Source organism: Trichophyton verrucosum, assembly GCF_000151505.1.
Source record: "Trichophyton verrucosum HKI 0517 chromosome Unknown contig00450_1.f1.exp, whole genome shotgun sequence".
NCBI classification, from domain to species: domain Eukaryota; kingdom Fungi; phylum Ascomycota; class Eurotiomycetes; order Onygenales; family Arthrodermataceae; genus Trichophyton; species Trichophyton verrucosum.
Window position 1 is genome coordinate 1 of NW_003315323.1, and position 24,924 is coordinate 24,924.

The following is a 24,924-nucleotide window of genomic DNA, read 5'->3' on the forward strand; positions in this document are numbered from 1 at the left end:
CAGTTCTGGACAAGGTCCGTTGTCAAACTCGAGAGAATGACGGGAAATGTACCGCCAGGTCGATGTATAGTTAACTATAGTAAGCGTCAAGTAAGGCTCTGCTTGCTTGCTTGCATCCACTCCGCCACACAAGGTCGGCGGGGCCGCTTAGCGCGCACAGCGACAGGCAGCAGCTGTGGCTAAACGGCCGTTTGACCACGTCGACAAGGCGGTATAAGGGCCCTCTCCTTGACTGTGAAGGCTATGACTCTTCTGTAGTGAAGGAAGAAACGGTCAGGGCCTGCAAGGAGTTTGCCGGGGGAGGAGGGAGGAAGGAAGGAGAAGAGATAGGGCAAGACAGGCCGGCATGGACATGGACATGGTGGACGGCGGCGCATTTTAAGGCAAAGAAGGAGAAGAAGAAAAAGTCCCGAGAAGACGGCCAAGGGGCCAGGGTCATAGGAAAAAGGATGATAAGCAAGTACCCCGACTCGCTGACGATCGCACGTTTCCCTTCTCTCCAGTTAGACGGCGATAGAGGCAGGTAACAGGCTGACGATGGAGAGACGAGAGACGAGACGACGCTGCGGATGGAGTCGAATGGGCGCTTGCAGGCGAGCGGAGACAGGATTCGCATGGATAAGTATCGAGACCCAGGTCATGCATGATATCTCCACTTATAGGAGGCCACTCAGAATGTAGCATCGCAGTGTCGACGATGGTGCTATTCCCGTCCACAAGAAGTATGTTCAGGCTGGCTGGCTCGATGCTTGCTTCAAGTTCAGTTGCCGGGCCGAATCGTAAATCTGTTCAACCTGCAGACGTTGCTGGGCTGGATGTCAGATCGTACTGCTCCAGTATAATAACTAATATTATAGATAATGCAAAAAATAGCTCGAATGTCCCTGAAGGAGATGACATGTCGATGCAGAGGCCGTCACAGCATCCCCAGTCTGTGATACGGAGTGAAAAGGCCCATGTCAACAGAATAGCCTTTTGATCTGAGGGATCCGTTCCACGGTCCATCTCATGGAGACTTCCAGGGCCATCCGTGGGTGCCGTTCCGTGCCGTAGAAAGGAGTAGCTGATCCAGCGAAAAATTAGCATTAGTCGAAGTCGTTTAACGAGCTACCAGAGGCTTTGACTGGCTAATTAGCAGCATGGGGAACATGCGGAAGCGCCGAGCCATCTCCATCACGGCATAGCAATGCTCAATAATGAAAAGGGTACTCCTCGCCCCTTGGCCGACCCGCGAGCGATGATTTGCTTCATGCACGGAGTCACTCTGGGCGCTAACTCCTGTCACGTCCCATAATAAGGAGCAACAAACCAGGGAGAGAGAGCTCAGAGAAAGAGAAACGTTCCCTTGCCGTCTCCTGGTGGAGAAGTCTCGCTCGATATCAAATAGCACCGAGGCCCATGTATCCGTTTGGCTCAGTACCTGCCTCTGTGACTGGGAAGAAGGAAATTATGCATATTCTAGAGCCAGCCCTGGATCGGAGCAAAGAGCTGGAAGTAGATAATGCGTGAAGGACGCTGCAGGTCGATACCGAGCGACGGCGCGGCTCACTGGCCAGAGGCACATCCAGTCACATCGAAGAGGCACAGCTTTGCTGCATGATTCGCCCACTGACAGCTCCCATCCCTGCCCGAAGAAGCAAGCAGGAAGTTTAGCTATTCCTGTCCTTCATGGAGGTTCCCACATGGTGCAAGAGCGAAAAGACGAAGTATCGTCGCCTTTCTGAGTCTGCGTCTTTGCCACCGTTGAAGGGTCGTATAACTAAACAAGCCAGACGATCACAGCAACTAACTAGTTAACTTAGTGAGGGTCAAGCAGAAGAGTTTCTCCTGTCCCTGAGCCCGCTGCTGATAGCACGAATTACGTGCATTAATTCGTATGTACGGGCCTAATGATGGATAACTTGCTGCAAGGCTGCCTTTGTGGCTGTGAGCGCATGAGGCGACTGTCCCCAACCGCTGCCTCCATGCTTCGTATAATCCTTCGGCCGGCCATGTTCACTGGCTTCTCTCCGTAGGCCAGGTCCCTGGATCTCATGAAAACCTCAGCTCTCGATGTATGCATATCATAATGGCCAGCCTGCGCCAATCGACTGTTCGTCTGCGTTGTACCTGGTGATCGATGATATCAGAGAGACGGAGAGCGACTGCTTCATAGCCGATAACTCGCGCGAGAGGGAGAAAAACAAAGCATTGAGAAGCGATAAACTAATCCGGCGGGCGATTTCTAGAGCTCACTGACCTTGGCTATGACTCCAGTGATTATCTGTAGACGCGCGCAGGGTCAACTGACGCTGCTGAAGATCTTCGTTTTGCTGCTGTTTGTAGATGTACATCGCCGGCTACTTCTGTACTTCTGGTGTTGTATATATATTTTTTGATCACCTCATCATGATATTCAACCCCCCGTTCGCGTTGCACTGGATGGAGACTTCGCTTGTCCGACCTCCGAGAGATGAAAGTTGATTTGATATTTTCGTTTTGATATACATATTAATACCATACGCAAGAAAGTAGTAGAAGATAAGAGGAAAATGTGAAAGATCAGACTTCGTTCCGGACAAACTCCTAAGCCAGGTAGATATTGAAAGACACACGGAGAGAAAATAGTAAAAGCGATACCAGTCATATAGCAAGAAAAGGAGTGTTTTTTTTTTTTTTTTGGCGGGAAATGGCCCCGGGCGCAGTGATGGTCGACAACTCATAGTGTACGAAGCAAACGAACATCGGTCGGTTGGGCGAGGAGCAGAGATAGATGAAGAGACCGAAGAGCCAAACACTCTCTGTTTATTTGGCAGCAAAACGCTCCTTTCTCTTCTCCATCGCAACACGGTCTGCCTCACTAAACTTCTCTTTGCTGCTGTTGTTGTTGCTGTTGCCAGCTTCGTTGCGGCCGCCTCTGCGTGGGCCTCTCCCCCTTCCCCGTCCGTGGAAGTGTCTACGCTTTCCCCGGCCGCTGTCTCCATCATCACCCCGTCCTCGCTTCCGGGTGGGCAAAGCTTCGTCCAACCCTTTTATTTTGGCTGGCTCATCACTCACGGGGCCGAATCTCTTGGCTCTCGCAAGTGCCTTTTCAGCCTCCGTCGCAACGGATTCTTCGACAGCTCCAAACTTCGCAGCACGGGCTTTCCGCTTCGCAAGTTCAGCATCGGGGTCCGTGGTTGCAAGGCCTCTGCTGTAGTCAACGGCAGGTTTCTCTGTGCCCTTCTTCTCTTCGGTAGCGGCTTTCTTATCAGTGCCGTTTGTCGCATGTTGTTCATCTACAGGCTTTGCTTCCGCCGCACAGGTTCCGGCAGCGCCAGCTGAAGTCGTTGTTGCAGTGGCAGCTTCGGTCTTCTCTTCTGGCTTCGCAGCTTTCGCCTTTTGCGCAGTAGCAGGCTCGGTGACGGTCTTTTGCTCTGGAGCCGCTGCTGGAGCCGCTGGGGCTGGCTTGGTAGCTGCAGGAGCGGTCTCGGTATCGTCGTCCCAATCGATAACGTCTTCAGCCGCAGGTGGAGCTGGAGCCGGCGCGGGAGCAGCAGCAGCAGCAGCTTTATCTGCTTCCTGGAGCCGCGCAACCATATCTGCCTTCTTTCCCGTGTGACTGAGGCCGCGCGACTTGAGAATTTCAACCAACTCGGCGTTGGTCTTTTTGCTGTATTCCACTGCCATGATGACGACTGGTGTGCGCGATTGCGTGTCAACGGAAGGAGAACGTAGGATATTGAGATATTGCAGACAGTATCGACTCAAGTGAGCTCTGTGATGTGGGCTTGTGAGAGATGTAGCAACTTGGAAGACTGGGTCGGAGTAGAGGCCTCCTGGGAGGACGGAGGAGGCAGGCGTCGAGCGTTCAACGGCGGCGGGAGAGAAAGAGGGCTAAGAGCAGCAACACAGTAGCATTGCCTTTGATCAATATAAAGAAATGCAGCGTCTCTAATTCAGCATCTGCTTCTGCTTCTTCTCGCTGCCATCGCCTTCGACTCGTTTGTTGCCTTTGACGTTTGAAAAAAAGTCGCGTTGGAGCTTCCGGATTATGTAAGCAAGCCATCGCGCTAAGCTTTTGTGTTCTTGGCAAAAATCAGGTGATGCTTATATAAATAATTACTAAGCGGGTTAACAAAATATAAGTTCGATATGGAGATATCAGACAAAAAGACGAAGAAAGTCAAGGAAGAAGACAAGGGGAGCTCAGTTCAAGTCAGCCTTGCGAAGATGACAGAGGATGGACCTCGGAATTGCAGATTGTTGGGTTTTTGATCCCTGCCTTTATCTGAATACGTGTTTCCAGTGCTTGTTCCACGTCGGCAGCCGCCGCAAGCTGCGCCACTTTAAAGATCACCAACTGTGGCGCCCGAAGGTCGGGTCGTCTTTCGTTGGGATAAAATCTGCACTATGACATCAAGCCTACGGGGTGAGAGTAAACACGGAAGGAAAAAACCGTTGTAACATTATCAATGCGTTAGTTAGCTGAAAACCTTGGGAATTAAAAAAGAAGAAGAAGATACCCATCCCATTCAACCTTCTTTTTTGTTCGCTGCCCTATTTCAATCTGCCATTGGTTGAAAGTGTGTACATCGGAGGGGGGAGAAAAGGCGAGAGGAAAGAGATAGTGCGCTCCACACATCGATAGCTGGGGCCCAAGGTGAGTTGGTGTATATACACCTTGGGCAACAGCTTGACAAATAGAAGACGCACAACATAGTGGTACATGGGCAGCGCAAGCTCCGTAAAAGCAGAGCAGTGCTGAAAACTGTGGCAAAGTAATAGGGAGTAGCTTGGTTCAATCGTTCTAGATGCCTAGATGAGCCTTATTTCTGAACTTTGGTCTTCTTTTTCGGCCGCTCTTCTTCAACATCATCCATCTCAGCGTCGCTATCTCCACTGCTGCTCGCGTGTTCAGAGTCGAATTCTTCAGCCACTTCGGAGTCAGAGTCTCCGACGAAGTCTTCGTCGGGAGACTCTGAGTCTTCAGCTGCAGAGCCACGGTCCTCCTGGACACCGGCGTCGTCATCACTCGAGTCCATCATCTGGTCGTTCTCGAGGGCAGTAGCAATGAGAGTGGATGCCTATGCGGTGGGATGTTAGCATCTGATTGGTAGAAGTAAAACAAAAGAGCAAGTGGAACAGATGGGCCTACCTCTTCAACCATCTCGTTCTTAAACCGGATGTTCTTGGCCTTGAAGAAGTCTTCTAGTGGCTGCTGTTCCTCACTGTGAACGGAATATGTCAGCATATGAGCTAATGTAATGTATATCGGGGAATATACGGGACGCCATACCGGTTGATATTGCTAAATTGATGTTCGCCTTGTCCCCCCTTGAGAGTCATGGTGATGTCGAAAGTTCGGCTGGCTGAGACTGTACCACCGACTCGGGACATGGTGATGACTGATATGTTTTCTATTTGAATGTATGTGGCTGGCTTGGGGACGAACATGAAGCTCTTGTCAAGACAGAATAGAAGACCCTCGTTGGCCTTGGTTGAACATTTCACACCGCTATGGCCGTGATGACTGCAGGATGTCAGCTACTCCATACCTATAGAGAGGCGGCAATAACAGCAGTAAATGGCTTGTCTTACCTGGCAAAGTCTCTGGATGGCATGATGACCTTCTTTCCTGAGAGTCCTCGGAAGACCTTTGTGACGACTTGATGAATGGGCTCCTCATAGTGAGCTTCAAGCTTATCCTTGTATCGGGTTTGAAGGAGCTCACTGGGTGACGTTAGTTAGGCATCCACAGTAAATTTTTGTCTTTTAACAAAACCTAGGGGTCCAAGCTTACTCGGTCATATTTAGATCAATGCTGATTTCATCGTCTAGCTTCAACTGCATGACCAGGAACGGGTATCTTGTTTGGCCCTGTCGGAGAGGCGGGTCCAAACCGAGTGTAATAAGTGTGTGGGTGTCATCGTTCTTTGGAAGGAGGAAGAACTTCTTGATAGACTGATATTGAATCTTGTAGTCGTACGTCTTACCCCTGAGTCGGAATGAGCTTTCGTACATATCCATGTCGAAGCGACCTCTGCATGAAGAACGTTAGCAAAAATAGACCAGATGAAGAAAGAAGAAAAATAATTGTAAAGATCCCGAATGAAAGTCTCCAAACGAACCTGGGAGTAAGATGCAGGACATCGAGGAAGGTAGCAAAAGTGTCGCCGGCAACATCACCAATCTCTGCCTTGTCCATGAGCGTCTCATAGAACAAATTGGCAGCATTCTGCTCTTCAACCTCCTCTTCGCCGTCGGCACTCTTGTTTTCTTCACCTTCACCCTGCTCGTCGCCTTCTTCCTTCTTGGGGACTGTTCCTGGGATGTAGAATCTCATCTCGACAAGCTCGTCTTTGCCCAAGCCGGCCTTGCGTCCTCTATTCTTCGTGCTGCCCGCAGGCTGTTCCTTGGCAGTAGATGCATCATCTGTGGGCAGGAAGAATTCAACGGCGACTTCATTCCTGCCCGCGAGATTTGTGTTTGATATTTCCGAGTAAGGGACTTCGAAGGCAGGACGGTTCTGGACGTTGAAGCTGAGCTCTGCTTTGCCGAACTCGGCCTTGCCCCAGTTCCAGCCTCGCAGGGCATGTTCTCTGTTCGTGAGGTTGACGCCGTACCATATCTTGAACGCTTTACTGGCTCTGTCGAAGTCCTGTGGCGCCGCCTTCTGGTTAGCCATGCGCATTATATCAAAAATGTATCGACTATTGGAGGTAGCAACAACGTACGTCCTGTTCGAACCCGTCGAGCTGGATAACTCCACAGGTACGTGAGAATATCTTCAGCTCGTACCCTTTCGCCGCTCTGCTCCATTCAGCAGCACCGATATTGCTCTTGTCGAGGGTGAAGGTGTCGCCGCCGCCGGACGGCTTCCAGCCCATGCCGCTCTCCGCGAGCTTGCATTTCCCGGACTGCTTCGACAGGTCAAGGTATATGTTTTCGAAGCTCTCCCTGGCACCGAGTCAGTCTCACCAGTCGCCAGGCAGCAGTCTTCAATTGGGGGCGAAGGGAGCAGCTTACATCTTGACTGGGTCGCGCGTTGCGTTGCTGCCGGTCGAACGAGCTTCACCGAGAAGCCACGAATGTCAACCAGCCACTCAATCACCACGTCTTCCGCTGGACTCGAAGCTGCAGTCTCTCCTGCAGGGGTCTTCTTCGCTCTTCCGGCTTCTCTTTCTCTCTGGCTGTCGTCCTTTTTTTTTTCTTTCTTCTTCGCTTCTTCTTCTTCTTCTTCCTTTTTTTCTGTCGCGTTTTCGGCTTCACGAAAGCTCTTTATCAGAGTTGGCGCTAAGCCTGATTAGGAACATCTCTATATTTTCTATATTTTCTATATTTTCTATATATTTTCTATTTCATTTTTATATTTTATATTTATATTTAAATCTTTATTAATTATTATTATATTCAAATAGTCGTTGATAGACTGAGTACGGAGCAGTAACTGGAATAATATCTCCTGCTCTGTACTGCAGTGTTGAGTCTGATTGTACTCCGTATGGACATGCTTGATATCAGCTACCTTACCCCGAGTATCTCTCGACTGTTTGGAGTTATCTTCCTTAGCAGCCGGAGACAGCGCAGGCTTACTTTGAGCTGAATAACGGCATAGTCATCCCTGAGACACTGGGCAGGCTCCATGGTGCAGGAGTTCACTCTGGCTTTGCTTTAATGGCCTTTTGGTAACGGAGTAAACGGCCAGCTATGTAGAATGTTAGCAAGACAGACAGACATAAACTGCAGCTTACCACCAGCTTCTCCTACTAGACACTGTCTATCCACTGTCTATCCACTGTCTACCACTGTCCTTTCTACTATCATTGTCACTCCCACTATCCTGCATCTAACTGTCCTGTCCTGTCCTGTCCTGTGGGCTCCAGGGCTGTCCTGCTCTCGCATCAACTTTTGTCCGGCCCCCTTTTGTGCTTCCACTTTTCTTCTTCCAATCCATCCTTCCAACCTCCAGCCCTGCGAACTTCATCCCTTCGACCTGCTCGACCTTCGAACTTCTCGACTCCCCGGCCCTCGACCCTCGCCGCCCGCGGTCATTCACTCTTTTTGCTTGTTGAGCTGGCGTCCTGGAAGCAGATGGAGTAGCCTCTGCTGGCAAAAACGGACACAGAGCTCAGCCTGGTTTTACTGACCCTTTTTCACTCCTTGTTTTCTTGTCTTGTAACGGCTTTCCTTCCTTTTTGTGACCTGTAGATCGCGCCATGTCCGATCTGTTTATGCCCTGAGACTGTTCTTTGCTGCGCTTGAGACTCTCTCTCTCTCTCTCTGTGTGTGTGTGTCAGGCCGGTCTGCTCGTCTCTTCCTTGTCTAGGAGATCCCAGGTGGCTGGCATCTGAGATCCCCCCCGTGTGCTGTTTTTCAAGGCGTTTTTTATCTCTCACCCTCAGCGACGCGGCCATGGGACACCTCTCCCAGCCCGGATGGGCGCCGTTGGCCTGCAACTTCAACCTCATCCTCAACGTCTTCCTCGCCCTGCCTCTCGCTCTCACCTCCCAGGCCGCCCTCTTCGAGCCGACGCCTTCTCCGAACCTCGACCTCAATCCGCTCGGCCGCATTGCCCTGGTGGGGAATTTCGACGCTGCCTCGCTCTACTCCTACAAGCCTACCAACAAAGAAGGCCTCGCCGGCTTCAATGGCTCCCTCAAACAGTCGCTCATCGCCCCCTTTCCCGACGGCTCCCTCTTCCCCATATCCTCTGCCGACGCCGATATCCTGGCCATGTGCCCGTTAAAGGACAAGGATGGCTCTGTCACCAGCGTCGTGGTGGGCGGTAACTTCACCAGCCTTGGAGGCGTCGAGTCCAACGGCGTGGCCGTTTTCGACTACAAAAACATCCGTGTATCTGCCGTGCCTGGTCTCTCCGGAACGGTCAACGCACTCTACTGTGACAGTGACTCGAACATCGTCTACGTCGGAGGAGAGTTCAGAAACGCAGAGTCCACCAACGCCGTCATCTGGTCTCCCAAGTCGGGCCTTTCCAACCTGCCCTTCAGCGGGTTCAACGGACCCGTCACATCGATTGTTCCCGCAAAGGATGGCCGCGTTGTATTTGGTGGCTCGTTCGATGGCCTAGAAAACACAACAAGCCCAGAGAGGAAGGACCAGCAGATTGTCAACCTGTTTACTGCCGAGATCTCTGTCGGCTCAGGCTCGACTGCTGGAGGCTTTGACGATCCTAGGAGCATCATCTGCCCTACCGATGGCCAGTCTGGCCCCGGAAAGACCTGGTTGCTCACAGACAATGCCCCGGGCTACTGGCGTGCTAACTTGCACTATGGGTTCAGACCAACTAAGCTACGCGTTCGCAACGTTGTTATGGACGGAAGAGGAACCAAAACATTCAGATTTACAGCCCTGCCCGACGGCGGGATCCTGAACATGACCTATGTCGACCCCGAGAGCGGCCAGAAAATTCCATGTGATGCTAGATGTCCTCTCTCTAACGATCCAAAGTATGCTACTCGAGACTTCTCCTTTGTCAACAATGTTGGCATGAGCTCGTTCCAGCTGGAAGTCTCAGAATGGTACGGACAGGGTGGTGGTTTTACTGGCATTGAACTGTTCCAGGATGGTACGATTGCTCCCTCTCGCTTCCTAACTTTGATCTTTTTATTCTTTCACTTTACTAACTAGCTATCGACAGATATTTATGCATATGCTGTTAATGACCTCAATGAACCCACCTGTGCTGGTATTCCGTTTGCCTCTACTGCTACCACGACTGGTGAATGGAAGGTCCAGCCATCTCACGATAGTTCTTCTGACTATTTAACCACCCAAATCGATGCATCTACCGACACTTCCACCTCAGTCACCATACAGCCAGACATCAAGCAGTCGGGTAACTACTCCGTCACCATTTTCACACCAGGCTGTATTCAGGATGGAACCTGTGCCACCCGTGGAACCGCCAACGTAACTGCCACTCTCAAGTCTTCCGAAGATGCACCTATCGTGGCCTCGATATCACAGACCAACAACTTCGACAAGTTTGACCAGATCTATGTCGGCCATGTTGATGCTAGCACCAGCAAATTCAGACCATCCGTCACAATAACCCCCCGCCATGACCAAGGCATGATCGATTTTGTGGCATCTAGAATCTGGTTCCAATTGATTTCATCTACTGGCGGTTTGAATGGACTGTATGAATACGACCCAAAGGCGACAACTGTTGACACCAACTTCACTCAGTCTGCCATCAACAAAGCCGGTACTGAACTTGAGCCTGAGGCAATCATCAACTCTCTCGTGTGGGACAAGGATACCTTATTCATTGCAGGAAATTTCACAAAGGAACCTATTAGCAACATTGTGTCACTTTCAGATGGGACATCGTCCCCCTTATCACAGAATGGTTTGAATTTCGCGATCAAAACTATGCAGCTTCTTGACGGTCTGCTCTACGTTGGTGGCAACTTTTCAAACACTGCCGTTGGGGATAATGACAAGCTTAGCAGTGTTGCCGTATACTCCATATCTGACAAGACCTGGCACTCCCTTGGTGCTGGAGTTAACGGCCCTGTCACTTCACTCGTCCTGTTCCCAACCAATGTTACCTCAGGCAAGACCGAAACAACTATCGCAGTTAATGGATTATTTACAGAGATTAATGCGGCCGATGGTCACCCTGCAATACCCGCGAATGGATTCGCTGTCTGGGTACCGTCAGCAAAGAAATGGCTGAAAGAACTGGACATTGACCATTTGGCATACGTTGGCCAGCTCACTGCTTCCAGTCAGGTAGGCGATGAGACCCTCTTGGCTGGAAATCTTGCTTCTGGTGGAATCGCTTCACACGGTGCTGTCAATCTAGTTGACAACAACAAGCTTGGCCTCCGTGCACTACCAGTAAATATAGAGCTCGGTCAAGGTATGCTACCTGAGCGTAATGCGAAGCGCAAACTTGCAACAGGTGGCAGCAGCGGAGTCATCACCGGTCTCTTTGATACCGAAGGTGGTCGCAACCTCACAATGCTAGCTGGTCACTTTACCGCAAAGACATCTGACAACTCTGTCGTCAATAACTTGGTCTTCCTCAATGGCGCACAACACGATGTCGTGACTGGCGCCGGTCCCGGGATTGATGCAAACTCAACCTTCTTATCCCTTGCAGTTAACAAAGACATGCTTTTGGCCGGCGGGAAAATCTCTGGAAAAGTTGCAGATGCAAATATCAAAGGCCTCGTTGTCTATGATCTCAAGAATGAACATCGTTACGCCTCCAACCAGCCTTCCGCATTAGACGGCGACGATGTTGAAGTTCGCGCCATTGCTCCTCGTCCTGGCACCAACGACATCTTCGTTGGTGGAGTCTTCCAATCTGCCGGCTCTCTGCCTTGCCCGTCAGTTTGCTACCTTGAACTTGATGGCAACCAATGGAATCGCCCGGGTACATCCCTACGAGGAGATGTTACCGTCCTCCTTTGGACAGAGAACGATCAACTGCTCGTTGCTGGAAACCTCACTGTTGAGCGTAACGCGACTATGCTCGCTAGATACAATGCAAAGGAACAAGAATGGTCCACTATCACAGGAAAGAACTCCGAAAGCATTAATGGTGAAGTGCGTGCCCTTGGCCTTTCACAGAGCGATGGCTCAAAGTTTTGGATCGCCGGGAAATCCGCTGATGGAGCCTCGTTCCTTGTTCACTACGACGGCACTGAATTCCGCTCGGCTGGTCGCTTGTTTGGAGAGAGTACCCTAATTGAGGGGCTGCAAGTTCTTCCACTCACCAAAACTCACGGCAAGACCGATCTATTAGAGGAGAACCAATCTCTTCTAATCACAGGCAAACTCCAGCTGCCCAACTTTGGATACGTGTCTGGAGCCCTCTTCGACGGAACTACACTTGAACCATTCATACTTTCTAGTATGTCTGATGGTCGACCAGGGAGCATATCTGGAATATTCTCTGAGAACAAGATCAACGTTGCTGGCCACCGTAAGTCCAATCCCTAACATATCACATTCACTGCTTCAAAAAAGAAGAAGAAGAAGAAGTCTTGCTAACTCTTTGATGCTAGGTGGACAAAAACCAAGAGGCATCGTAGTCCTCATCTCTTTCTGCATAGCCCTAGGCTGTGTCTTCTTCCTTGTTCTCTTCGGCATTCTCCTTAACCGCTACCGCCGTTACAAGCAAGGCTACGTCACTGCACCTCAAGGCACAGATCGAAAACCAGATCTCAATCGCGTTCCTCCAGAATACCTTCTGGAGTCCCTCCGCCATCGGACCCCCGGCACACGCATCTAATTAACAGAAGCACGCAAAAGCTGGACGGCGCTTACTTTCCTCTTTCATCTCCTCTTTCTCAAAGTTCACGTACAACCCACCTTTCCTTTAGACCGCAAACTTTTCCTTCTTTCGTCCTGGAATCATTTTCCTTTCTCTCTTACGGTACTTTTAATCGGCGTTAGGAACCTAGGAAAGTGAATACCCTCTTCCAAAACTAATGTTCGGCGTTTCAGGATCTGCTGTTTGGTCTCTCCCTGTCTTTTCTTTTCTTTTTCCCCCCAACCTTGTTCAATCCCACCCTCATACCCTTGTTACTTGACCTTGATCATATGCGCCTGCTGGGCTAATTCAGTTGCATATGGACGTAATTCGACGTTATCTGAACTTCCATACACGACAACACATCAGTCAGGCTTGGCTTTCCTTGACTAATAATAGCCCCTTCTGCAGAGTACTAGGCTTTCGCGGGGGAATGTTCATTTAGCTAATTGTGTACTCCAACCATGCGTTTACATTCTCTGTCTTGATTTTCTTCCTGTTAGACTCCCCGGCTTCAAATACCTCTTAGATAGCATAGCCATCGCACTTCGAAAGATACTAATGGAAACATGACCTGTGTACTGTTACCTTTATCTGGCAGCTAGTACCAGCATCTTAACCTACGGGTTTACTGCGTGTAGATATTGATTTAATCGGTGGCTGTAGTAGTCGGCCCTCCCACGATGATGGCGAGAGTGGTCGAAGTTAAAGTTCTTGGCCTTCTCCCTCTTCCGGCGCTAAAGGCGTTAAGTTTCGGCATCCCACGCCTCGGCCATAGCTAAATCGAAGCTCCATCACTTCCTCGCCAGAGCTGCGGCTCACAACAGACGATATCGTTTCTCCTTCACCTCCGTTACCTATCCGGGCATGAATATGGGATTTTCTCTAGGCTTTAGCCTGTCTCTTAATTCTGATCCTAGAAAGGGAATTTGCTGAAATTCAACCGCACATCTGCGGGGGGGGAATTATCTCAAGACGATGCGCTCACGAACAGGCTGGTAAGGACCACTAACAGCTCTACCCTCTAAAGATAGTCAGTGGTGTGCCCCTTACCACTGCTTTCCTACTTCTTATTCGATCGCCGACTAACTTTGGCCGGTTATCGCCTGCTAGCCTCACATGTCGAACGCGCAAGTTGAAATGCGACGAGCAGAAACCGCGATGCTCCCAGTGTCGGAAGGCGGGTAGAGAATGCCGTCTTAGCGAAGCCGTTGTGTTTAGACATCAGCAAAATGCCTCAATGAACCAGGATGAAGGTGGGGTCGGGCCTAGTAGCCTGAAGGGATTCTATTCTTATAAGAATACATTTGGCGCAGATAGTGTCTGGCTGGATATACCGAAGGAAGGTGGGTATCTTTTCGCTCAGAGCTCACACGATTCTCAGAAGAGTCGACTAAGCGGGTGCTCACTTTGTAGTGGTGTTTGTTGATAACTCGGACCCTTACGCCGATGAACTGGAAGAACAATTCACTGCAGATACCCCTTTAGACACTCATGGTGAACCCGCATGGAGTCATGGTGGGGGATACCTGCCGCCCTTTACGGAAGCTCAAACACATGGCCTAGATGCGCTTTCGGCCGCAGCAACGGCGGAGAACCATCCCATCTATCAATCTGTTGCAGATCACATTGCTGAGAATAGTAACAGTCATACCAGGCTTGAGACTACTGAACACCCAGAAGCAACAATATCAAGCTCATCTCCAACTATTGCCAGGATCCCAACTGAAGCATCTCCTGGGTCTCTGTCACTACCACTATCGTCACCCAATAATAACGTCGGTTTCGTGTTAAATGCGCCCCCCAATGGTATGCCACAACCGATTGACCCTGGTCTTCACTCCCCTGAGAATCAGAGGGCCACTTCTTCGGTTTCTCAAGGCTTGACACAGGTAATGAGAGTTACCTCTTTAGTTGAAACTGAGCATGAAGCGGCATTTTTCCTTCGACATTTTTCAGAAGGACCTGGCCGGTGGTAAGTGCAAATAGTGACCACTATAGAATGCCTGACATAGAGAAAGCTAACTAGATTTGCCATTTACTTGTATCAAGGATGGATCTATTTGATATTGAACGTTACTTTAGTTCACAGGTCCCAGTCAGAGCACTCTCTAGTCCGCTCCTGAAATATGCTGCATGCGCATATTCTGCAAAGCAGATTGGCCGCATTAAGGGGACTAATGCGGTTACTGGAGGTTCCTGTTTGAGACAGGCTATGATGGAGATATGGCCTGATACAGAAAGAGTTGACTGGAATTATTACGGGGTGAAGTATTATGAAAAGGCGATCCAGCTTCTTATGGAAGAATTACAACACAATGGGAATTTTTCTCCACTATCTGGGTCACAAACAAGTGGAAACTTACAAGCAGAAGACCCTGGTGGGCTGGAGAACACTAGCAGCAAAAGACGGAAGGTCTCCATTGCTGAGGTTCAATTATCTAGTCCACATTCTGACGATGTCCTTGCTGCCATCTCAATTATCTTTGCCTACGAATTTTTGGATAATACGAGCCCAGTATGGGATAGGCATTTTAGTGGTGTGCAATCTTTACTAGACATTATGAAAGCAGGAATTGTGCCATCTGAAAAGCAAAATTCATCTGGAAACTTGAATGTTGCAACCTCGAAACTACCTCGATTTTCGAAGGTAGGGAAAGCAATCTTCTGGAATTTTGCGCGTCAAGACTATCTTTCAGCATGTAAGTCCTCCCTGTCTGAGAGTTATCAAGGAAAAATGCTGAGTGTGTCATAGTTATCAATGAAACCCTAACCAGATTGGTCACTAGTGACCTAACATTATGGACAGAAGCTGGGCTTATTCTCAATGATGCAGGATTTTTTCAACAAGAAAGCGCTACTGAACATAATGAATCCACGAAGGAAGACATAATATCAAACACCCTGATATGGATCCTTTCAAAAATCGTTGATTTCATAGCTGTTGGTGATAGTAGAAACCATGGAGAAAGTTTCACTGGAGCATCCCAAAATACCCTCCTGGATAGATGGAATCGGCTTCAGGCAGAGCTAGACACATGGTTTCATGCGTTACCTGACACGTTCAAGCCTTGTGCTAGGATCGACTCGCCTCCAGGACCTCACTCTTCCCAAGACGTATGTCCATTCCAGGAGATTTGGTACAGCATCCCAATGTGTGCCTCGGCGATGCAACACTATCATATGGCCCGCATTCTCCTACTCATCAATAAGCCACACGAGTCAACAGCACGCAGAAGTACTGTTACAGACAGACTAAACTCCTACAGATCCATTGAGAAAGAGATTCAAAACCATAGCCGTGAAATCTGCGGGATATCTGCTTCTCGGCTCGAAGCATCTGCACGCATTCATTCTATTCAGCCATTATTCGTCAGTGGCCAATGTTTGACCGGCGAGTTAGAACGGAAGGCCATTCTACAACTTCTCTGCAGAATCGAGGCAGATCTCGGCTGGGCTACTAAGTATCGTGTTCAGCAACTCCTTGCAGAATGGAATTGGGACGAGACTGTCCTTGATTCTCTCCCAGGGTGATGATAATCGGATCAAGGGGAGAAAAAGCTTTCTTCGAGCAGAGTAAAACACCGACGGATACACACGGCCTACTCCAGGCTTATGCGTGCAGCTATACCGGCTCACTGCATGGATTGTTTCCCCACCGTCATTATTTAAGACATTTATATGGACGTATGAACGTCGAGGATGGGATGAACTGGACCTATATTGGCAAATGATCATACAAGGCCGGGCAGCTTGACACCGTTGTCTGCAAAAGAAGTGTTCAAAGGAGTAGTCAGCCGGGATCACCGCTATAATCCAGAACTCTGAAGAGCTATAACCGCTCCATGGTACTGCCATAGCCACTGCTACAGACTTTCAAAGTAGCTCTGCCAGGCACTGAAGCAATATGAAAAGGGACTCTCAAGATAGGGAAACCTGATACAAGTAGCCATAATCGGCTTAGTCAACTAACTAGTTAGCTGGCCATCACGACTGTAAAAATCTACACAAAGCAACTATGTTTCAGCACTCGACTTTCGTGGAAGCACGCCTTTAATAGTGAGTACGGAGTAGTTAACTATGCATTATGCTAAATCGGCTCACCGGGGGTGTTTTGTGAGGAAAATAAGTACGACCTCACGCCTACAACAACACAGCTGGGCAAGGTCAAAAGCGCAAGCTGGGTCCTCTGGTGCCTCTTCAGTCAGCCTGAGCTCTTCTCCTCCAGCGGATGGACAAGGTCAGTATACCTTGAGTCCACATCTGACTGTGGCGTTTTGACATTCTATTGCTTACCAGTATATCGCTAGATTGGAACTCGAATGATGCATTTTTCACTTTCACCCGTGGCCGCTTTATGGTGGATGAGGCCGAGAATCTTCGCAAACGGGAGATCAAGTTCGACTTAAATCAGTTAGCACAGGTCGCCGCAGATGCGGTTGGTGCTTCTTGCTGCATTTCTGTCAAGAAATACCCAGATGGCATGTTCAACAAGGCCTTTGCCTTGACTATGGACAATGGTCGAGAAGTGGTAGCTAAAGTACCTAATCCAAATGCTGGTATTCCGCACTTTACAACGGCAAGCGAAGTTGCCACGATGGACTTTGTGAGTTCTCAATGCTCGGTCTTACATATATATTACTTCTCAAGTCTTGCTGACTTTCGGTCGATTGGATGCTCCCAAGGCAAGGAAAATACTTGATACACCAGCGCCTGTTGTCCATGCATGGAACTCGCAAGCTAAATCTCACCCGGTTGGAGCCGAGTTCATTATAATGGATAAGATGAAGGGTGTTCCTTTGTCTCAAGTCTGGGCTAAAATGCAGCTACCTCAGAAACTCCAGGTGTTACTGGCAGTAACACGCATGCAGAAGCGATGGCTGAGCGTGTTATTCTCCCATTATGGGAGTTTGTACTACGCAAGCGATCTCCAGACATCGGCTGGTAGCCATTATATTAAGGATGGGAAAGCCGTTATGGACTCGGAATTTGCTCTTGGGCCAGCTACAGGGCGAGAGTGGGTTGATGCGGGCCGAGCAAGTCTGGATATCGATCGAGGCTCATGTACGCGCGGTGCCCCATTCTTACTCTATGACTCAGTTGCTAACGGCTTCTAGGGACTTCATTGACACAGTATTTACGGGCAGTTGCGGATCGAGAACGAACAGCTATTAGGTTATTAAAACCTCCAAAGCAGATTGCCTTATTTTGTGGTCCAAGGCTCTACCAACCAAACCCGGAAACAAAGCTCACTGCCTTGTCGCACTACCAGCAAATCATCGACGCTCTTGCGCCGAGTGATGGTACTATCAAGTCACCGTACCTCTGGCATGATGATTTGCATGACGACAATATTTTTGTTGACCCTTCCAACCCGGAAGAAATCACAGGAATTATCGATTGGCAGTCGTGCCATATCTCACCTCTCTATAACCATAATCCTGACCCAGCCTTTCTCAGCTGGGATGGCCTTGAACCAGAGACACTCGATTTACTTCCACGGCCAAAACTCTCCGGACTTTCTCCTGAAGAACGTGCCGCGGCTCTGCACGAATATTCCTACCATAACATATTCATTGGGTGGAGGAAACTCATGCAAGCCAAAAATCCGGAGCTTTACGCAGCGGTTGAGTTTCGAAAGACAGCACCATACGGATTAATATTCCTTGCCCATAGGATGTTTGAATATGGTGAGGCGCACTTCGAGTCACTTCTAGCTGATCTAAAGGATACTTGGCCCGACTTGCCTGCCGTACCTAGCAACAAGCCGTTCCCATTTGACTTCTCTAAAGAAGAGTACGAGCGAATCAAGACCAGTTCTGACCACGCGGTGGCAGCTACCGACCTTGTCACAGAGGTAAAGGAGCAGCTTGGGGATTTATACCCAGATAAAGGATTTATTGAGCATGATCGGTTTGATGACTGCAAATCTGCTCTTGAAGACGTCAGGCTCCAAATCTTGGAACAGCTGGCCCAAAGCGAAGAAGAAAGGGCTGAGTTTGATCGTCATTGGCCGTTTAAATGAAGCATCCACTGATAGGGTTGGTTGTCCTAATAAAATTATCGGCGTGAAGCCTAAATAATGATAATGGAATCGTAACTAACCCAAGAGTCCCCTTTTAAGCTTAACCTAAACGTAGTGGAGAAAGGGAAAGTCTGCCGAACAGCAGATTTCCGGGGAGAAAGTAGTTAAGTTAACTAAGCCGAGGGATCGACTGCTTAGTCACTCGGCAGACCTTCCCCATCCAACCTAAGCCCGGGCTAGCCCTTCCTGCCCGCTGCCAAAATGCGTAGGTGGTCGCGTGGTGCACAAAACGGACAGGCTTTGGCGAAGGTTGCAAGATGCACGCTGCACGATGCCGGTTCCCTGGCCGGATTCCTTAGTTATACCGCTGATGGCGGCGGTTGGGGCGGCAGGATGATTATTAGGAAATGTAACTAGCCACTGCTCGCTAGTTATTTAATGCGCTCAAGTTCCCTCTCTGTTGGTTCCTCTCGGAGATATCAACACTATTACTATTAACAAAAGAAGTTATTCGTGATATATCGAATACCACCGCTTAATTCAAGTCAGCATGTCTCTAGATACGGATGCTCTTATTATTGGTGCTGGGATGTCCGGCATCGGATTCGCTATTCAGCTTCAGAAGGACTTTCCCCAGGCGAGCTATGAGATATTTGAGAAATCAAACGGTCTGGGAGGGACATGGTGGGCCAATACCTACCCTGGCTGTGGATGTGATGTTAGTCTCTCCACTGAATATACAACCAGACGAGTGATGTTTCTATTACTTTAGCTAGAGCGTCTTATTTTGCCATTACAAGCTAATATGTTTACTAGGTCCCGTCTCATGTATACTCATACTCATTCGATCTCAATCCGGAGTGGAGCATGAAATACGCTCTCCAACCCGAAATCCTAGCTTACTTTAAGTCAGTTGTTGATAAGCACAATGTTGCACCATATATCAGATACAACTCAGTTGTTCAGAGTGCTGGGTTTGAAGAAAAAACAGGGACGTGGCTGGTCACAGTAAAAGACCTCAAATCCAATATCACCAGACATCGACGATGTAAGATATTGATATCTGCAGTCGGTGCTTTGTCAATTCCAAAGGAATGTGATATCAAAGGATACAATACTTTCCGTGGAAAGTTATTCCACTCCGCACAATGGGATCACCAATTCAATTGGGCTAATAAAGATGTCATCGTTATTGGTAAGAGGTTTCGTCTTTCTCGCACACAGATACTCAATAAGGAGACTGACTCCTATTCATAGGTAATGGCTGCAGTGCCACACAGTTCGTGCCTATTATGACTGATGGCGACAACAAGGTTCGGAAGCTCACTCAGTTTATCCGTCAGCCGCATTGGGTGATCGAACGCCCCAATAACAAATATAGCCCTCTCTTCAAATGGACAATGCGTTATATCCCTTTAACAATGTGGGCGTATCGAGTATGGCACTTTAGCCGGCTTGAATACTCATTTCGTGAATTCTATCTCGAGTATGGGCGACCCCTTCGTGAAGACCAGACCAACACGCACCTAGAATATCTAAGGCGAACAGCACCAGCGAAATACCATGATGTTCTAACGCCGAAAATCGAATTCGGTTGTAAACGAAAGGTTATGGATACTGGGTATTTTGATTGCCTGCATCGGGAAAATATGGAGCTGATTGCTACAGACCCCATTGAAGAAATAAAGGAAACAGGTGTAATAACGAAGTCAGGGAGAACCATTAACGCAGATGCCATTGTTCTTGCAACAGGGTTTCAGACGCAGCAAGTCCTTCACCCCCTAGAAATTAGAGGCAAGAAAGGCGTCTCGCTGATGGAACATGTAAGGCATCCTCCCTCATTCCCCTTTGAGCTTTACGCATAAGTAACCATGCTCACTTTATGGTGTATAGTGGCAAGATTTCGCAGACAACACTCCGCAGGCCTACTATGGCACATGTGTATCTGGGTTCCCCAACTTTTTTATTATGATGGGCCCAAACACTGCAACAGGTCACCTGTCGGTGATATATACTTCTGAATGCCAAATAAACTTCGCGATCCGTGCGATCCGGCCCGTTATGCAATCCCTCTACCCATCCCCGCTTCAAGCCTTCAACCCATTTGGGGGAAGATCATGCGATACAGTTGCAGTAACTCCGAGGGCAGAGCAGGAGGATAACTCATGGGTTCAATCTGCCCTTAAAGGGTTCGTATGGGCATCCGGCTGCAGCAATTGGTACGTAGATGCATCTACCAGGAAAAACACGATGCTTTATCCAGATTGGCAGTTGAAGTACTGGTTGCGCAGCATATTCATACCATTCAAGTCCGATTTCGAGTTCAGCTCCAGCGAGGTACGGGTCATGGGTAAAAACAACGGACAAAAGGGCAAGCCATATCAGACCTCCATGTTGGTTGGATCAGGCTTGGGTCTTGCGGTTGTTGCTACATTCGCAGCAGGGATAAAATATGACACGAAAGTCAGGGATCTAGGATTCAAGGGAAGCCACCAGGTGGTCGCTTTTTGGAAGGACCTGATCGCCCAGCTGATCTCGTCCAAGGAATAATAATGTACATGTTCTGCCTGTTATGCAGTCGAAACAAGAACCTTACTTTCGTGACCTGGATGCTCGTGTCCTTCGCTTCTTCGGCACAGGCTCAGAAGCACTAGGGTTATCTTTAGGCCCCGTGTCTTCACCTTCAGATAGTTCTCTTTTGACAGAGATTCGAGTGGTAACTCGAATTCCATCTTCTTCCGCCTCCTCCTTCACTTGCGTTGCTTCTACTTTCGACTCAACTTTAAGGGTTTCTGTAGACTGGTCGTGGATCTCAGTTTTGGGGTTCAATCGGTCCGAGAAAGATCTGAGATTAGCTGTAAACAGAACACTCTGTGCCCAGCCAGCTTCTTTGCCCCATAGCTCTCTAAAATGGTCACCAACAGCATCATATGTTGCTTTGTTTAGAGTCTTGTGCTTCCCCTTTCCAAATTTATAGTCACGTTGAGCAATTTGCCAGACTATTTCATTTATGGAAAAAAAAGTAGTGAGTATTATATGACCATACCGTTGATATCAAATACTATGACTTACCATGAGTATCAACCGGAACTGACTCTCCCCAGCCGAGGCCCATTAGGCACACGCAATCCGCGACTTTTGGGCCAACGCCTTGCAGAGCAAGCAGCTGTTCATGTGCCTCTCTATAGCCGGATTCATCACCCTTAGCCCCGGACCCAGGTGTTGCAGGCTTCTCGTTAAAGGCAGGCTTTTCGGGGTTCCGCAAGCTGTTCAACCATCCCGGCTCCCGTTGGTTTGCCACAATGTTTGCCGTCTGATAGATATATTTGGCCCTATACCCAAATCCAAGCTCCCGCAAATGCGATTCAACACCGGTACCAGTCAAGGCTGAAGGCTCCGGGAAATCATAATATTTCTGGTCGCCCAATTGGCCAATAAACGGGCCATAGTTGATGCATAGCTTTTCCACCTGTCGAGCCAAGGTTTAGAGCGTGAATTTATTGAATATATAACAAGACGTGGGCTTACCATCTGGGATATACGAGCTATGTTGTTATTACTGCTGCAAATGAAAGACACAAGAGTTTCCCAAGCATCCTGTCTCATGATCCGGATACCAGCAAACTGCACTGCTTTCTTTTTGAAATTCGGATCAGAAGTTGCCCATTGTTCGTATAAATCTGACAGATTATACTCTAGATTGAAATAATGATGGATCAAAGCCTCTGTATCGTCGTCGTCGGGAGTTGTACGTTGTGTTGTCGCATTAGAGGCTGGGGGAGTAGGAAGCGTAGATGATTCGACAGACGAAGGTTTGAATGATCTGTACCAAAGTGAGTCCGAGTCCTGTTTCAAGGATAGGACACGCCCGTAGAGCGAACATGTCCACTCGTCGTCGAGCTTTCGCCAGCTGCATTGCATCAGTTAGTTAGTTAGCCAGTAAATCCAGGAACCAAACCAAATGCACATCCAGTGGGTCGTTTTCTTACCGAAAGCTTTGCCCACACCGAAGAGTAGTATCGATGCACAGTTCAGTTAACGTCAACGGCAGCTTGCGCCACTCCGAGAATCTGCCAATTGACATGTTTAGATGCTAATGTTGCTCTTTATTTTCCATCGCCGTCTTGTTGTCGCGACGTCAAAACTTGAACCTTCCAGATACCGATAAGCTTATTATGTAAGCACAGTTATGCCAAGGCCGCGTCCCAATGTGGCTTAAGCTGGACATCGAGAACTTCTGGCTCAGATGGACATTTCAGCCAAAAACTTCTGCAAAGCCGCAACAGACGCAATATCAGCTCCTAACTGCGGTGTCCTCCCTTTTGTGTATCTTAGCCTGGGTGGAATTGTGTGGCGCGCGTGCTCTGGAGCTTCATTATACTTAGCGTTGGACAAATCCCGCTGCATTCAGCTCTTTCCATAACCTGTCTTGAATCAGCTAACAGGATGAACGGCGAAGGTTATAGCGGAAGAGGTAAGCTTATTCTGCAGCATGTTGTTGATCTAAATTTGTATCTGTTCTTGACTAATGGTTTGATGATCAGAGAGCGGTCGCTCGAGGGATTATTATGTGAGTTTATGGCCACCCATATTCCTACCAAACGAATACCCAGTTTCTGATGGTTACGGACTTTTTAGGGAGGCCGATCCGGCAGAGACGACCGTCGAGATCGTGGTGAGAGGCGTGAGAGAGGTGATAGAGGTGACAGGGAGCGGAGAAGGTCAAGGTCACCTCATCATGGCTCCAGGTCGTCGCGTCGAGATGGAGAGATGGATTCGTACTCTTCCAGCCGCGACTACCGAGCTAGAGAACGAGAAGATCGATACCAAAGCCGACGAGATGACAGGGGCGACTGGGATAGAGATAGAGGAAGTGACAGAAGGCGCGAGCGGCGAGGTGACGATGACGACCGGTCTCGACGCGACCGGGACTTATTTGAGGAAAAATCCCGTGGCGGTCGCGGAAGAGATAGAAAACGGAGCGCAACACCGCCCCCCAAGAAAAGAGAGCCTACGCCTGATCTGACTGACGTCGTCCCGATCCTTGAACGAAAACGCCGATTGACTCAGTGGGACATCAAGCCTCCTGGGTATGAAAACGTAACAGCGGAGCAGGCGAAGGTGTCAGGGATGTTCCCACTACCAGGCGCACCGCGTCAACAAGCAGTTGACCCAAGCCGGCTACAGGCCTTTATGAACCCTCCAGCTGCTTCGGGGTCAAGCAACAACACTCTTCTCAAACCCTCTAATTCCAGGCAGTCAAAGCGACTCTTTGCGCATAACATCCCACCAAATGTCACCGAAGATACCCTGCAACAATTCTTCAATTTGCAGCTCAATGGTCTAAATGTCATCAGCGGTGTCGATCCCTGCCAGTCTGTACAGATCTCAAAGGATGGGAAATTTGCACTCCTAGAATTTAACACTGCGGCTGACGCAACTGTTGCCTTAGCGTTCGATGGCATCACCATGGAAGAGCATGAAGCTAACAGAGAAAGCAACGGGGAATCAAATGGAGACGTAAAGGGTCTGACGATAGTGCGGCCGAAAGATTACATTGTTCCTATCCCAACGGATGAGGAGCCACGTCAAGAGGGTGTTGTATCGAGCAACGTACCCGACTCACCTAATAAGATTTGCGTATCAAATATTCCTCCATTCATCCAAGAGGACCAAGTCACCATGCTTCTTGTTTCGTTTGGTGAATTGAAATCTTTCGTTCTTGTCAAAGACGTTGGAACTGACGAGTCCAGGGTACGCATTTATCCCGTCTCCAACATATCGTTAATATATATATATATAAATATATATACATATGCTAACCGAGTTCACTAGGGAATTGCCTTCTGCGAGTATCTTGATCCAGCATCGACTGGAATTGCAGTTGAAGGGCTCAACGGCATGGAGCTCGGAGATAGGAGACTTAAAGTTAACCGTGCAAGTATTGGCACCGTACAAGCTGCCGGACTTGATATGGGTGTCAATGCGATGTCCATGTTTGCGAAAACCACCTCACAGGATCTTGAAACCGGGCGAGTGCTCCAGCTGCTGAATATGGTGACTGCTGACGAATTAATCGATAATGAAGACTATGAGGGTAAGATTTTGCCACTTTTCTAGCTACTCTGTGACGGTTTCCACTAATAATATATCTTGTCTGTCATTTAGAAATTTGCGAAGACGTACAGGAGGAATGTTCCAAATACGGAGTAGTTGAAGAGCTTAAGATTCCCCGTCCTTCTGCCGGTAGCAGGCAAGCTGCCGGTGTAGGAAAGATTTATGTCAAATTCGACTCACCCGAATCTGCGACCAAGGCCCTTCAAGCTCTTGCTGGCAGAAAGTTCCAGGACCGTACTGTCGTTACTACTTACTTTTCAGAGGTAAGCCATCCTAATTCTAATCTGTGCCGTACCTGTTTCATCTTCTGACGCTAACCACTATTACAGGAGAATTTTGAAGTCAATGCCTGGTAAATATTGCCGAGCTTATTTGCCTGGCGGATCTGATCTATATCGCTCGGAGCTATCTTTAACCGCCATTTTCCAACGAATGGTATGAAAACACAGGTCACATTGTGTCTCTTTGGCTTTTCCCTAATCCCACCTTGCGGTATACTTTATTCTTCTGTCCTTTTTTTTTTTTTTTTTTT

The 24,924-nt window shown here is 48.8% G+C and overlaps 9 protein-coding genes across 9 annotated transcripts; 5 read left to right on the top strand and 4 right to left on the bottom strand.

The window, feature by feature from the left end:
* Window positions 1-241: 241 nt before the first annotated feature.
* Window positions 242-616, bottom strand: TRV_05714 (uncharacterized protein; the record flags this gene model as incomplete). The annotated part of the gene is made up of 1 exon (XM_003020163.1): window positions 242-616. One exon carries the CDS (start codon window positions 614-616, stop codon window positions 242-244), a length of 375 nt encoding a protein of 124 aa, XP_003020209.1.
* A 2,168-nt stretch (window positions 617-2,784) lies between these two features.
* On the bottom strand, window positions 2,785-3,648 carry TRV_05715 (SAP domain protein, putative; the record flags this gene model as incomplete). The annotated part of the gene is made up of 1 exon (XM_003020164.1): window positions 2,785-3,648. The coding sequence occupies one exon, from the start codon at window positions 3,646-3,648 to the stop codon at window positions 2,785-2,787; it is 864 nt and encodes a 287-aa protein (XP_003020210.1).
* Window positions 3,649-4,787: 1,139 nt separating this feature from the next.
* TRV_05716 (uncharacterized protein) lies at window positions 4,788-7,605 on the bottom strand (the record flags this gene model as incomplete). The annotated part of the gene is made up of 9 exons (XM_003020165.1): window positions 4,788-5,045; window positions 5,117-5,189; window positions 5,258-5,476; window positions 5,560-5,691; window positions 5,762-6,001; window positions 6,090-6,634; window positions 6,696-6,878; window positions 7,028-7,237; window positions 7,555-7,605. 9 exons carry the CDS (start codon window positions 7,603-7,605, stop codon window positions 4,788-4,790), a joined length of 1,911 nt encoding a protein of 636 aa, XP_003020211.1.
* A 768-nt stretch (window positions 7,606-8,373) lies between these two features.
* Window positions 8,374-12,229, top strand: TRV_05717 (cellular morphogenesis protein (Rax2), putative; the record flags this gene model as incomplete). Its single annotated transcript, XM_003020166.1, has 3 exons — window positions 8,374-9,547; window positions 9,620-11,920; window positions 12,051-12,229. 3 exons carry the CDS (start codon window positions 8,374-8,376, stop codon window positions 12,227-12,229), a joined length of 3,654 nt encoding a protein of 1,217 aa, XP_003020212.1.
* Window positions 12,230-13,490: 1,261 nt separating this feature from the next.
* Window positions 13,491-15,784, top strand: TRV_05718 (uncharacterized protein; the record flags this gene model as incomplete). Its single annotated transcript, XM_003020167.1, has 4 exons — window positions 13,491-13,596; window positions 13,667-14,225; window positions 14,366-14,952; window positions 15,006-15,784. The coding sequence occupies 4 exons, from the start codon at window positions 13,491-13,493 to the stop codon at window positions 15,782-15,784; spliced, it is 2,031 nt and encodes a 676-aa protein (XP_003020213.1).
* Window positions 15,785-16,407: 623 nt separating this feature from the next.
* On the top strand, window positions 16,408-18,275 carry TRV_05719 (uncharacterized protein; the record flags this gene model as incomplete). Its single annotated transcript, XM_003020168.1, has 4 exons — window positions 16,408-16,490; window positions 16,550-16,856; window positions 16,936-17,314; window positions 17,368-18,275. The coding sequence occupies 4 exons, from the start codon at window positions 16,408-16,410 to the stop codon at window positions 18,273-18,275; spliced, it is 1,677 nt and encodes a 558-aa protein (XP_003020214.1).
* Window positions 18,276-18,825: 550 nt separating this feature from the next.
* Window positions 18,826-20,825, top strand: TRV_05720 (flavin-binding monooxygenase, putative; the record flags this gene model as incomplete). The annotated part of the gene is made up of 5 exons (XM_003020169.1): window positions 18,826-18,993; window positions 19,092-19,470; window positions 19,533-20,098; window positions 20,169-20,494; window positions 20,567-20,825. The coding sequence occupies 5 exons, from the start codon at window positions 18,826-18,828 to the stop codon at window positions 20,823-20,825; spliced, it is 1,698 nt and encodes a 565-aa protein (XP_003020215.1).
* A 42-nt stretch (window positions 20,826-20,867) lies between these two features.
* On the bottom strand, window positions 20,868-22,196 carry TRV_05721 (uncharacterized protein; the record flags this gene model as incomplete). Its single annotated transcript, XM_003020170.1, has 3 exons — window positions 20,868-21,274; window positions 21,348-21,744; window positions 21,804-22,196. The coding sequence occupies 3 exons, from the start codon at window positions 22,194-22,196 to the stop codon at window positions 20,868-20,870; spliced, it is 1,197 nt and encodes a 398-aa protein (XP_003020216.1).
* An 849-nt stretch (window positions 22,197-23,045) lies between these two features.
* Window positions 23,046-24,655, top strand: TRV_05722 (uncharacterized protein; the record flags this gene model as incomplete). Its single annotated transcript, XM_003020171.1, has 3 exons — window positions 23,046-24,029; window positions 24,111-24,372; window positions 24,444-24,655. Coding segments are annotated over 3 exons (1,458 nt in total), but the record flags the coding sequence as incomplete, so codon positions are not given.
* Between the last annotated feature and the right edge of the window lie 269 nt (window positions 24,656-24,924).